This window comes from Asparagus officinalis, chromosome 3 (assembly GCF_001876935.1).
Source record: "Asparagus officinalis chromosome 3, Aspof.V1, whole genome shotgun sequence".
NCBI classification, from domain to species: Eukaryota; Viridiplantae; Streptophyta; class Magnoliopsida; order Asparagales; family Asparagaceae; genus Asparagus; species Asparagus officinalis.
In genome coordinates, this window is record NC_033796.1 from 69,887,791 (window position 1) to 69,900,464 (window position 12,674).

Consider the following 12,674-nt stretch of genomic DNA (forward strand, 5'->3'; position numbering starts at 1 on the left):
CTCATTGTTGCTCTGTTTCTGATTACTAGTTTTAAATTAAGACACTTGATGAGCTTACTTGGATAGAAAATTTGGTTGATCAGCCAGTATATTATCTGAAAATGTGGCACTGAAAAGATAATACACTTATTGAGTAGAAAAGACCTTTGCATGTGTCCAGAGAACAGGAAACAAAGGATGTTAGATGAGGATTTTTTATAAGAAAAAGAATAAATTACATATAATTCTAACTTGATGAGTGCCAAATAGCAAAGTCCAACTCACATTGCCAGCATTATATTTTATTTGTTTAAATCAGTGTTGAGAATTGCAATTGGATCCACATCAATACTTCAATCTTTTACCCTTCTGTTCAACACTGTCTCAGCTACTTCCTTCTCGAATGTCAACTCCTGACCAACTCATTGCTGCTATGTCAATATACATTTCACTATCCATATGCCCATTTCACATACAATTGATGTAAATGTGATCTGATTCACCTAGAATTAGCACTATGCAAGCAGGTAGGGGGCCTTTAACAGATATAAACTTCAAATGTGAAGTTTTTCAGACTATCCAAGCATCAAAGTCTCCTTTTTCTGCATAGTCATATGTCAACTAACAATATATGGAATAAAAATGCAAATTCTCAAAAGAAACAGTGAAGGACACCAAGAATTAGCCAAAAACATCAAAGAAAAGTAAATGCAGTAACTCCTTGTCTGGGAGGATGTTACACAGCAGCAAGTGCTAAAGTGATAAAGGTGTGTTGCTTTATGAGACAAAGAAAAGTAAATATATTGAATCTAACTGTTGCTTTTTACACAAAGCAAATGTTAGAACTGACACAATGCTTTGCATTCTAATGATGCTTTTCCTTCAGCATATGTAGTGAAGTGCCGCTCAAATACATTAGTGGACCTGCTTAGTATTTTGATTATAACATTGTACGCTTAAAGGTGCATATAGAGAAGATACACATTTCTTTGCTATGATGATATATAATACTAAAATAGTTGGTGTTATTCACAATCATTTAACCGCTAGCTACCGAAAATCTCTCTATAAAGATTTATGGTACACTACAACTATAGTGGACATCACTCATTAGTCGGTGTATTTTTACAATCAATACAACTTTTTTCTCGCAGGGAATAACTTGACTGTTAGCTCATATCTAACTGAAAAGGCTTAAAAGTCAGAAGAATATAAGATTCAAAAAAGGGGGAAAATTACGTGAAACAACCTTAAAAGTCCACCATATAAGGTGAAATCTCTGTTTATTTGCTTTGTGTTAATGTAGCAACAAACTGGGGAAGAAATGGAGCACAACACATTATAGGAAGAGTGACCAAATTTTGCAACCGGCTATCAACCTGATTAACCTCTGTTGGTGCCAAATTCCTAGCCATTGATGGTGAACAAGACATAAGCCTTCCACAAACCCTGCAAGGATATTGGGTACATAGAGAAACCTACCTTATTGATGATATAAATAAGCTCATACAGCCAAGGGCTGGTTCTCCCTACAGGTGATTGCAGTCAACTCTAAGGCACAAAATAAAATCAGAGATGCACAAAGAAAACAATTCTTAAAATCAAAACCAAGTAGCAACCATAGTCAAATTCACAGGTAGGAAGAAGACGTATACTCTCAATTTGCCATTCTACCTCACCAAATACTTACACGTTTACCATTAATCATGCGACTTGCTAATTTAAAATGAAGCATACGTTTAAATAATTATCTTACTTTCATCTTGAACAGTTAAATTTCAAAATTTATGTCAGGATAGCAAATGCACAGGAAATGAAGGAACTATGCAAAAAATATCTGCGTAGCTCAAATCACGTAGGAAACAAGCAACTCATTAAAAAAAATCCATAGAAACAGAAGAGAGATTAGAAGTCCATAAGATAGACATGTATAATATTTCAATGACATAACACAGATGCCGCTAGTAATTGTACGAAAAGAAATCATTTTTCCGTTCAAGTACACTTATACCAGAAAAAAAAGGGAAGATCACCTTTATTGCAAAAAAATCGCCTGTTATTCTTTTCTTTGCTAGGAAAACCCTTCCAAATGCCCCTCGGCTAATAGGTTTTATGATTTCAAAATCTTCAATAGATGTACGGTCCTTGAGTTTTGTGCACAAATGTTGAGAACTATGACTTCTATCATCTGCAGAACCATCATCATCGACCTCTACGCATGGGGAATCTTTATTCCCATCATCTATTTGTCCACACAGCTGAATGAACTTTTCCCTGTCAAATGAAAATGGTTTAAGATCCATCAAGGAATCAAATGGCTAGAAGACATAACCAGACAACCAACAGAGTGCTTGCAAGTACGAAGTACTAGAAAAATAATGAAAGCTGCATTCCAATAAAAAGTTACAGCAATATCAGATTTCAGGTTTCAATAGTATTAGAGATAGTTCAAAAGAGCATCTAATTAAATAGATAGCATAAACTCACTGCAGCAGCTTCTCTATCCGTCTTCCAAAGGTCTCAATTATAAGGGCGTCAACCTTCCTATTGCTAATAACACCATTTAATTCTTCCAGGTACGAACTCAAGGATTCCAATGAGCTGTACTCACTAGTTTTTATACCAGCAATGCAATGAACAATGTCCAATAGATTCTTAATCTGTCATTTACCCATACACAGAATTAGTCCCAGAAACATATGCCACAAGAAAGATTTAAAAAATTAACTAAAAATGAAAATTCCTGATTAAAACAATTCAAGGGTAAGCTGGTCATAAGACAGAATACAAAAGAGAGCTCCAATTACAGAAACTATACAGCAAAATCTAAAAACAAGCAGTCATAAACAGAACAAAATGAATCAGTATAAAGCTTTTATTGCAGCCATCATTCCCTATGATGAAAAGGCCACTCCCCGTGTCCCGAATGCTGGTTAGATGTTCAAATAGGTTAGATGAATTATCTCAAGTATTATATATTTCCACCAATTTAAACTTGATCCAGGATTATAAGAATGAGCTAGCAGGCCTCTAACTACTGAGTCATTCAGGTTCGAACATAATAGCTTGAACCACATTTCAGTGAGATCTAGATTTGTAACAGGATCAGTTTAACATCATTCATAATGAAAAAAGCTGAATTATTATATAAAGCATCGCACTGGACAATTTAATCATCAACTCTGACTGTCTGACATAACTTGAACATAGCTACTATTCAGTTCTGAATTATTAACAGTGTCATTTACTTATACTTTCACAAGCTTAAACTTATTACCAAGGGTAACTACAAACACTCATAATGAGAAAAGAGATAACTATATGTTATTGTAGAAAGATTAGGGTTTTTTTCTCTCATAGATAGATACCCCTTTTATATAAGGGCACTCTTACAAATAGGTCCTTACAACATTGACTAATTACTATCTAAATAACCCAACACTCCCCCTCAAGATGGGCGATAGATATCAATCATCCCCATCTTGTTACAAAAGATATCACACTCTCTAGAACCTAATCCTTTTGTTAAACAATCAGCTAACTGCTCTTCTGATTTCACATAGCTCAAGGTCAGAACTCCTCTATTCAGTTGCTCCTTGATAAAGAACCGATCGATCTCCACATGTTTGGTGCGATCATGCTGAACTGGATTGTTTGCAATGTTAATCGCCGATTTGTTATCACACCAAAGTTGTAAGGAGTCTCTTCTAAACAAGCGCAGCTCAGATAATATGTTTTTGACCCACATCAACTCGCACAGACCAACTGCCATAGCCCTGTACTCTGCCTCAGCTGTAGACCTAGCCACCACATCTTGCTTCTTGCTACGCCAAGATACGAGATTGCCTCCAACAAATACACAGTAGCCTGTAGTGGACCTACGATCATCCATACAACCCGCCCAATCAGCATCACAATAGCCTTCAATTCTCAGATGTCCAGAACTTCTGAACCACAACCCCTTTCCTGGGCTTCCCTTAATATATCTAAGAATTCTGCGAACTGCCTCCATATGCTGTTCTCTGGGATCATGCATATATCTACTCACCACACTTACGGCATGAGTAATATCAGGTCTCGTATGGCATAAATATATAAGTCGTCCAACCAATCTTTGATATTGCTCTTTACTCACAGGGTCCCCACCCTCGGCACTCATCTTATGATTCTGCTCAATAGGAGTAGATGCAACTCTGCACCCCAACATCCCTGTCTCTGAGAGAAGATCCAGAGCATACTTCCGCTGAGAAAGCACTATACCCTTTCGCGACCTTGCAATTTCAATTCCGAGAAAGTACTTCAACTGCCCCAGATCTTTAACTTCAAATTCCTCTCCCAATTTCTTCTTCAACAGTAGGATTTCCTCAGCGTCATCTCCAGTGATTACAATATCATCAACATAGACCGCCAGGATAGTGATACGAGTTTTGGAGTGCCTGTAAAACACAGTATGATCACCATTGCACTGCTTGTACCCCATACCACAAACTGCCAACCTGAATCTATCAAACCATGCCCTCGGAGACTGTTTTAACCCATACAAAGACTTCTTCAACTTGCACACCTTCCCAGCTACTTGAGAAGTAGTGAAGCCTGGTGGAATCTCCATATATACCTCCTCTTGAAGATCTCCATGCAAAAAGGTATTCTTGACATCTAGCTGATGTAGTGGCCAATTAAAGTTGGCAGCATGACACCAACACTCTAACAGTACTCATCTTTGCTACTGGAGCAAATGTCTCGTCATAGTCAATGCCATACGTTTGACTGTAGCCTTTAGCAACCAATCTGGCTTTGTATCTGTCGATCTTGCCCTCTGGAGTTTGCTTAACCGTATACACCCACTTACATCCAACAGCACGCTTCCCAGCTGGCAAAGGTACCAACTCCCATGTGTCATTCTTCTTCAAGGCCTGGAGTTCCTCGTGCATGGCATTCAACCATCTAGGGTCTTGCTTAGCGACCTGCCAGTTGTTAGGTACAGGCACTGAATGCAATGATGCAATGAATGACTTATATGCAGGTGGAATGGATGCATATGAAATGTAATTCGCAATGTCAGTATCCCAATTACCAAACTTAGCTGGAGGTTTTTCAGCATTGACTCTGGAGGTTCTACGGGGTAAGACGGGAGTATTAGAAGTATCAGGGAAGAACTCGTTACCTATCGATTCAGGTGGAGAAGTCACTGGAGAGGAGGGACTTGGGACATCAACATTTGTGGGCACTGGCATAGGCACATGAGGCGGCTCATGTTGCTGTTTCTGTCTCCTCGTGTATACTCTCAGCTCCCCCTGACCTTGACTGTCACCTCCTGAGTCGCCACCACTACTCGGCGGTGTACCATCACTACTCGGTGACTCAAGAGGACATGGAATCATCCCGACCACAATATCATTCTCATTCTCATTCTCCCCCTCTCTACTGGCATCAGTAGAGCCATCTTCGAACAAGGAACTCAACTCCGTCTTCTCCCCATAAAAAGGTTCAAACTCCCGAAAAGTCACATCCATACTGACAAACAGCCTTCTTTCAGAAGGGCACCAACACTTGTATCCTTTTTGACTTGATGAGTAGCCAACAAAGATACATTTAACTGCTTGCGGATCCAGTTTACTCACCATCAACCTGTGATCTCTCACATAACATGTGCATCCAAACACTCTTGGTGGAACAACAAAGACATTCAAGCCCAAGAGCATCTCACACGGTGTCTTCATCCCTAATACTCTTGATGGCATCCTATTGATCAAATAAGCTGCCGTCATGACAGCCTCACTCCATAAAAACTTAGGCACATTCATTGTCAACATCAATGAGCGTGCCACTTCCAGTAGATGCCTGTTCTTACGCTCAGCCACCCCATTCTGAGCAGGGGTGTCTGGGCAGGTGGTTTGATGAACAATTCCCTGATTAGAGATGAAAGCTGCAAACTCCTTATTGACATACTCAGTCCCATTATCTGTTCGAAGAATCTTCACCTGCACTCCAAACTGTGTCTTCACATAAGCCGAGAAATCTTGAAAACATTTGTAAACCTCTGATTTCTGCTTCATCATGTATATCCAGGTCATACGTGAATAACAATCAATGAAAGTAACAAACCATCTAAAACCACTGATAGAGGTAGTAGGACATGGTCCCCAAACATCAGAATGGACAAGTGCAAATGGTTCACAACTTCGAAGACCAATCATTCTATAAGTAGAACGAGTATGTTTTCCAAGTTCACAGGCATTACAAAATAACTCTTTTCTATCCACTTTCTTCATTAACTCGGGTTCTAATCTATTTAAACTCTCAAAAGATAAATGCCCTAACCGGCAATGTTGAAGCATTGCTTCTGCCTCTGGCCCTCCGCTAACAGCAGCAGCAATCACTGCAGTCTCCCTGTCCAAATACCAAAGATACCCACGTCTAATACCAGTCCCAATCCTCCTCCCCGTTTCCTTCTCCTGGAAGACACACAAATCTCGATCAAATAACACGGTGCAATTTAATTGGTCAATGAGAGAGCTAACTGAGAGTAAGTTAACTGAAAACGAAGGAACATGCAATACAGATGACAAGGTAACAGATGAAGTGCAATGGACCGAGCCAGTACCCCTGATGGGTTGGGATGTCCCATCAGCAGTCTGAACTGTCTCAGGATGCATATGCTTACTCGGATAATATAATGCAAACTCACTAGATGTTCCTGTGACATGCCTAGATGCACCTGAGTCTATGATCCAATCAACATGAGTTTTAGTGGATGCAAGTGCCTGAACCTGTGTACCTTTGGTCGCATGAGCATAACCAATAAAGTTACCAAAGCATGTAGTGGTAGCTAGATCCTGGGTGACTTGTCCCTTGCCCTTCGACCTCTCAGCCTGAAGCTTGAACAGACGTAGTTCCTCCAGCTCTGTTATTTCAGCTCCAGTCATCCCAGCAGTAGTCTGAGATTCATCTGCCACAGCTAGGTGAGCAACTCCTTGGCTTACACGCCCCCTGCCTCCACGACCTGCACAACCACCAGTCTGACCACGTTCACCCCAGTTCCTTTTCCTGGGTGGCTTAGGGCACATCTGTCTCAGATGCCCTACCTCTCCGCAGTTAAAGCACTGCCTAGTCTCCCCTCTGAATCCAGTGTTATCCGGGTTGGATACCACCAGTGCAGACTTCTCCCCTGTAAGTCCACTTATCCCAGACCGTAGCCTGATACGACTCTCCTCCTGTATCATGGCCGAGACTGCCTTCTCCAGTGATGGGATCTTCGTCTGGGTTAGTAGCAATGCCGTCCTCTGCTCATACGCTGGAGCCAATCCTCGAAGAAACAACATGGTCTTCTTCTGCAAAGAGGCCTCGCGCTCCTTGCACTCAGGGTCCTTGCAGCTCGCTAAGGGCGAGAAGTGATCATGATCGAGCCACAAGCGCTCCAGCTCTGTGGCGTACTCCTGTACAGTCCTCTCTCCCTGGACTATAGCGCTGATCTCCTTCTCGATCTGGAATGCCCTCAGGTTGTTCAACTTCTTGATGATCTCCTCCATCGGATTTTTTTCAGTCTTTGTCATCGATCCAAATTGTATTCTTGTGGTGCACAACGAAAAAATTCCGGCAGCACTTCGACAGTACAACAGAATAGATAGATCAACAAGAATTCCTGTTTCACCAAGGAAACAAGAACCAGAAGCAAGATATCTCAACAAAGGGAGATATCAGCTCTTCTCTCATCAGTTCTAGGACTGACTTGTCGAGGGAACCTAAATAAACTATTACAAATCAAGAACCTCTCTCCCTTTTTTTTTTTTTTTTACCTAATCATCTGATACAGATTACAAATCCATTTTTCCTCCTTTTTTTTCTACTTTTCTAATACAGATTACTAATCAGCAACAGTTATGAGTGGCTGTCAAGATTTCAACAAACTTCACGAATCTCGCAGCTTCAACAAACTTCACGAATCTCGCAGCTAAAAAATTCCCCTCAAAATTTCAACAAACTCCACGCTCTCTCAGCTAAAATTCTAGCCTCATATCCACTCAATTTCCCCTTGAATCTCGCAGTTTTCGGCCCGGATCTTCGTCTTCCAGCTCACTGAAACCCTAGATGCGAGCAAGATGAAGCTTTTGATCCTCCCCTTGATCCTCCTTCACTAAAACAGCAGAGCCTCTTCAACCGGAGGTCAACTACACCCATGTTCCCCATCATCGCCGCCGGAGTTCCCTTCACCACGTCCTCGGATCTCAAACGACGGCGTCCCGTCCTCCTTCGTCTTCGTCGTCGGAGGAACCGTCTCGTGAAATCGGACAAGATCCGCAGCCTGGAGGAGATCTACCTCCACTCTCTCGCCGTCAAAGAGCACCAGATCATCGACACCCTCTGCCCCAGCCTCAAGAACGAGGTCATGAAGATCATGCCGGTCCAGAAGCAGACGCGCGCCGGTCAGCGGACCCGGTTCAAGGCGTTCGTCGTCGTCGGGGACGGGAACGGGCACGTGGGGCTGGGGGTCAAGTGCGCGGACAGCTCCATGTGGAAAAACTTGTTTAACAAAAAATGGACCAGTCCATCTTGATCTTAATTTTCCCGGAAAAAGATGCAATTTTGAATTGTACAATAAAACTTTCTGTCCTGGAGAGAAATTTTTTCGCAAAATTGATTTGTCATGAAAAATTTTTGTTTTCTCTTTGTAAATTTTTGAGTTTATGTATGCATCATTCCGAATTTCTTCCAACTCATTTATTTGGAGCAATCTGTTTTTACCTGCCGAGTCTGAGTCAAAGTTTATCTGTTTAATCGCCCACATTGCTCGATGTTCCAATTCTACTGGTAGGTGGCAAGCTTTCCCGAATATCAGTCTGTATGGTGGATTTGGCTCAGAAGAGGGAGGCGGCTAGGTGAGATTTGGCTCTGATACCATGTAGAAAGATTAGGGTTTTTTTCTCTCATAGATAGATACCCCTTTTATATAAGGGCACTCTTACAAATAGGTCCTTACAATATTGACTAATTACTATCTAAATAACCCAACAGTTATACTCAGATTCAGAAAGAAATGACACAATTTAAGTGGTTGTAGTTCCTAATAGAATCCTGAGAAAGAAGTCAATAAAGTATTAACTCTACCTGTTCAAATAGACTTCATTTCTGCTCCTGCAGTCAACAGATATAGATACGTTTACTAAAAATGCTAAAGCCTAAACGAGCCTGATAGTAAGACATGTGACTCTTCACAGGCAGGTCATGAGTTCAGTAATTGCCCTACACAAAATAGACAGAAGCTCACATTTCACCCTCATGTTTACAAAGTTTAAATAAATCATCAACCATTGTCCTAATATATTGAACCATCCATTATTTTACATGAACCTTCTCCAATTACCATTCTTATTAAGAAAACAAATGAGAAGACCATCTTATAGTTTGGACATTCTCTTTTTATTCCTTGTTAATGATTTAGTAGTGACCTGGACAAAGCGTAGTTGTTTAAAACATGATCAGCATAGGGCTTTATTGATAGTTTCTAAAATGGGTCAAAACCACAAAATCTTACATAGATATTAAGCAATTGGTAGCAATATACTAAGGAGATTGATTGCACAAAACAGTTAGTGAGAGTTCAATAATCCCTAGGACTCATAGTAAGATCCCTGAATATGTTGTGCTGATATAAGAGATAAGATAAACACACAGTTTTTGCCTGATCATATATTTAGCAGCAAATTATCATAGTTGTTTGCATAGCTAATGTTCTATCAATAACTTAATGACTTACTGTCAACTACTGGTGACAACATCCATGGATCTATATGTTTTAAGTACTCGCCTATCAGAGAACAAGATGTTGTAATAAGTAATAACTTGTTTCTTTACTTGGCATAAAAAAGTGAAAGTAATATTAAAAAAAATGGATCTCCATATGTTTGTTTGATCAGAAATTTGATATAGATTGATCGCTCCATTTCAGCTCAAATATAACAGCAAGAATTGTTTCATTCCCATTGAACAACATCGGCTATTAGGTTAGATACTTCTGAATGTCCGTGAGTTTACACATGTTCCTCTGTGTGTGTGTGCGCGCGCGCGTGCGTGCATGTGTGTGCGTGTGTGTGTGTGTGGGTGTGCATGTGTGTGTGGGTGTGTGTGGGTGTGTGTGTGTGTGTGTTTGTTTGGTTGGAGGGGGTGAGTGGGGGGTTGAGGGAGAGGAAGACGAAAGGGGTTCTATCCTCTCAAAACACATTAGATTCGTCCAGTAATACATTATTATATGTAATGTGGCTGTTTCACCAATATGGCCCTCTACTTCCAGCTTGAATGGATTTTATTTAGTTAATTTGAGGAAATCCTCTATGTACGAGAGGTTTTGATCCTGAGATAAAAAAGGGACTATATGTAACATTTGCAATAAAATACGATTTATTTACTTTTATAAGAGCTATTTAGTTTATAAACAATGTTAATATATGAGATCTAGATAACTTAATCAAAGAACAGTTGACCTAAAGCCACCCTATCAATAGATACAAGATATATTCACACAAAATGGTTAACTATAATTTTGTATCAAATTAGATCAAGTATATGTGAGCTGCTAAAGTTAGCAAAATATGCTTTCTTTGGTGATCATGTACCTACTAGTTATGGACCTATGGTAGCCTTTTTGGATGTGAGAGATGATCTTTTGTAGAAAACATCATCCCATACATCGTCCAAGATATGCTTCATCAATTATCTTAGCAACGTAACTAACCCCCAGGAATATATAGTCAAATTCATATCATATTAATTGAGGAACAAAGTAACTTTCAAAGGATAATCTTCTGTTAATGAAGAAGAGGACAATCTATTAAAAAGCTAACTTACGAGTTATTCTTCCCCCCCCCCCCCCCTTTTTTTTTTTGCCTATAGGTGATCTGTTTCCTAATACTCTAGTCATAAGTGCATGTACTATTAGTGATCCTTGTATCTGAAGCAATGAGCTCAAGTGCCCATGCCAATGCATGCTTTGAGGAATATTTTTATTCACAAGAAAAAACCAAATACCTGTTGGAAGTTTTCAAGCTCCGAAAATGCACTCTTTACTGTAAGTAACAAATCAATCTGACGAACCCCTGGTGTTGGCAGTGGTGATCTTGGTGTCATACTCCCTGAGGAAGGTGCCAAGGAAGCCAGATCAAGTTTAGGTACAAAAGATTTATTGCACAAAGTTGAGGGAAGACCACGATGCCCAATGGTAGTACAAGAACTGATAGCCTCCGGAGAAGACTCCATACTTTCCCTCGGAGATGCATGAGCAGTATTAGGAGTTAAATCAACTAGTTCACTTCCATTACATGCAACATTTGCTTTAGTGGCATCATGATTCATCACCGCCACATCTAAAGTTCTTGTCACCGTAGGTTCAAGAATATTTTCCAATATTTCAGAAACTTTCTCTAGCCGTTCATCAACAGTTAAACCCTTCGCGTCACATTTATCAGCAACTGTGCAGATCTTAAAATGACTTTCAGCATGCAAGGTTGGTATCTCAAACTCACAAATCCTACATATCATTTTCGGTGTCTCATCGGTTATACCTTGCTTACCACCTCCATCATCAATATGAACATGTTGGGCTTCTATATGTTTCTCTTCCTCTTCAAGATTATCCTTAGGTTCATCTAAACGAACTTTCCTTCTATCAAGGTGTGGCAATGTATCTAAAACCTTTTTCACCGGAGAATCATGCTCGTCCACAGGATCACTTTTCTTCTGATTTTTCTCCGCAGCAGATGGAAGTTTCTTCCAAGAAGATAACCTATCCCTACTTCCCGGTGAATCCGTATCATTAGAATGACTTAATGGGCGACCAGCGAAGTCTTGAGTCAGATAAGCACTGGTCAGCCCGTGCTCTTGCAATTTCTTCATTATGAGTTTATTCTTAATCGCCTTTGCACTTGGAGTGTTTCTAAATGTTTTGCCTCCACCATCCCCCGAGATAACCTGCTCCGGATAAAACCCTAAATCACTAAACTGATGTCGGCCAAGAACATGCTCATTCTCAACATAACCACTCTCCTTTTGAAACTGCAGCAATCTAGTACATCTGGTGAGAATAAAAAGAATCCTTGTATGCGCTTGCTTTACTGTTCCCATTTGCAGTTCCTGACGCCGATCATCCAAATTCTGAACAATGCTTTCACATTTCACCCAAAACTCATCCGCAGTCATCTCAGCGCATTTCTGAGCTACAACCAATAGATCTTCTAACTGCTCCCTCCACTCCGGATGATTTTTCGTGGTCTTCTCGAGCACGCTAACCAAATCCCCAGCATAAACGCCCAATTCAGAGTTAACTTCTTGCTTCAACCGGCTGAATTTTGATCGAATAACGCGCATTACATCCTACGATACAAGAAAAGAACCGGTTTTTATGGGAAATTTAGGGTTAATATCAAGGATTTGAAAACAGAAGGCCCTAATTTGAAATGGGTAATGAGGAAAAGGGGTAATTTACATCTGGGCTGCTAAGTCCTCGGAGTTTTTGAATGGGGAGGCGGTGATCTTTAATGTTGAGCTCGTGAGAGAAGCTCTTGACGTCTGCGGTTGGCCGTTTCCGGCGACCGCTGGTGGCGCGAAGGATCGCTCGGAAGCGCGGGGATTGCATTTCCCTCGCTGGATCGAAGGCGAGGGAAATTCCTTTCTGATAAAATTGAATTTTTCTTCTTTGTTAAAAT

General features: G+C 40.5%; 1 protein-coding gene across 1 annotated transcript in view; it reads right to left on the bottom strand.

The window, feature by feature from the left end:
* Positions 1 to 12,674, bottom strand: part of LOC109835261 (probable serine/threonine protein kinase IRE) — a 41,878-nt gene that overhangs the window by 4,220 nt on the left and 24,984 nt on the right. The window contains exons 2-5 of the mRNA XM_020403244.1: positions 12,455 to 12,640; positions 11,002 to 12,342; positions 2,467 to 2,639; positions 2,013 to 2,253 (exon numbers count right to left, since the gene is read on the bottom strand). Of these exons, the coding sequence (XP_020258833.1) occupies positions 2,013 to 2,253; positions 2,467 to 2,639; positions 11,002 to 12,342; positions 12,455 to 12,640 (1,941 nt within the window). The remainder of the gene's footprint in view (positions 1 to 2,012; positions 2,254 to 2,466; positions 2,640 to 11,001; positions 12,343 to 12,454; positions 12,641 to 12,674) is intronic.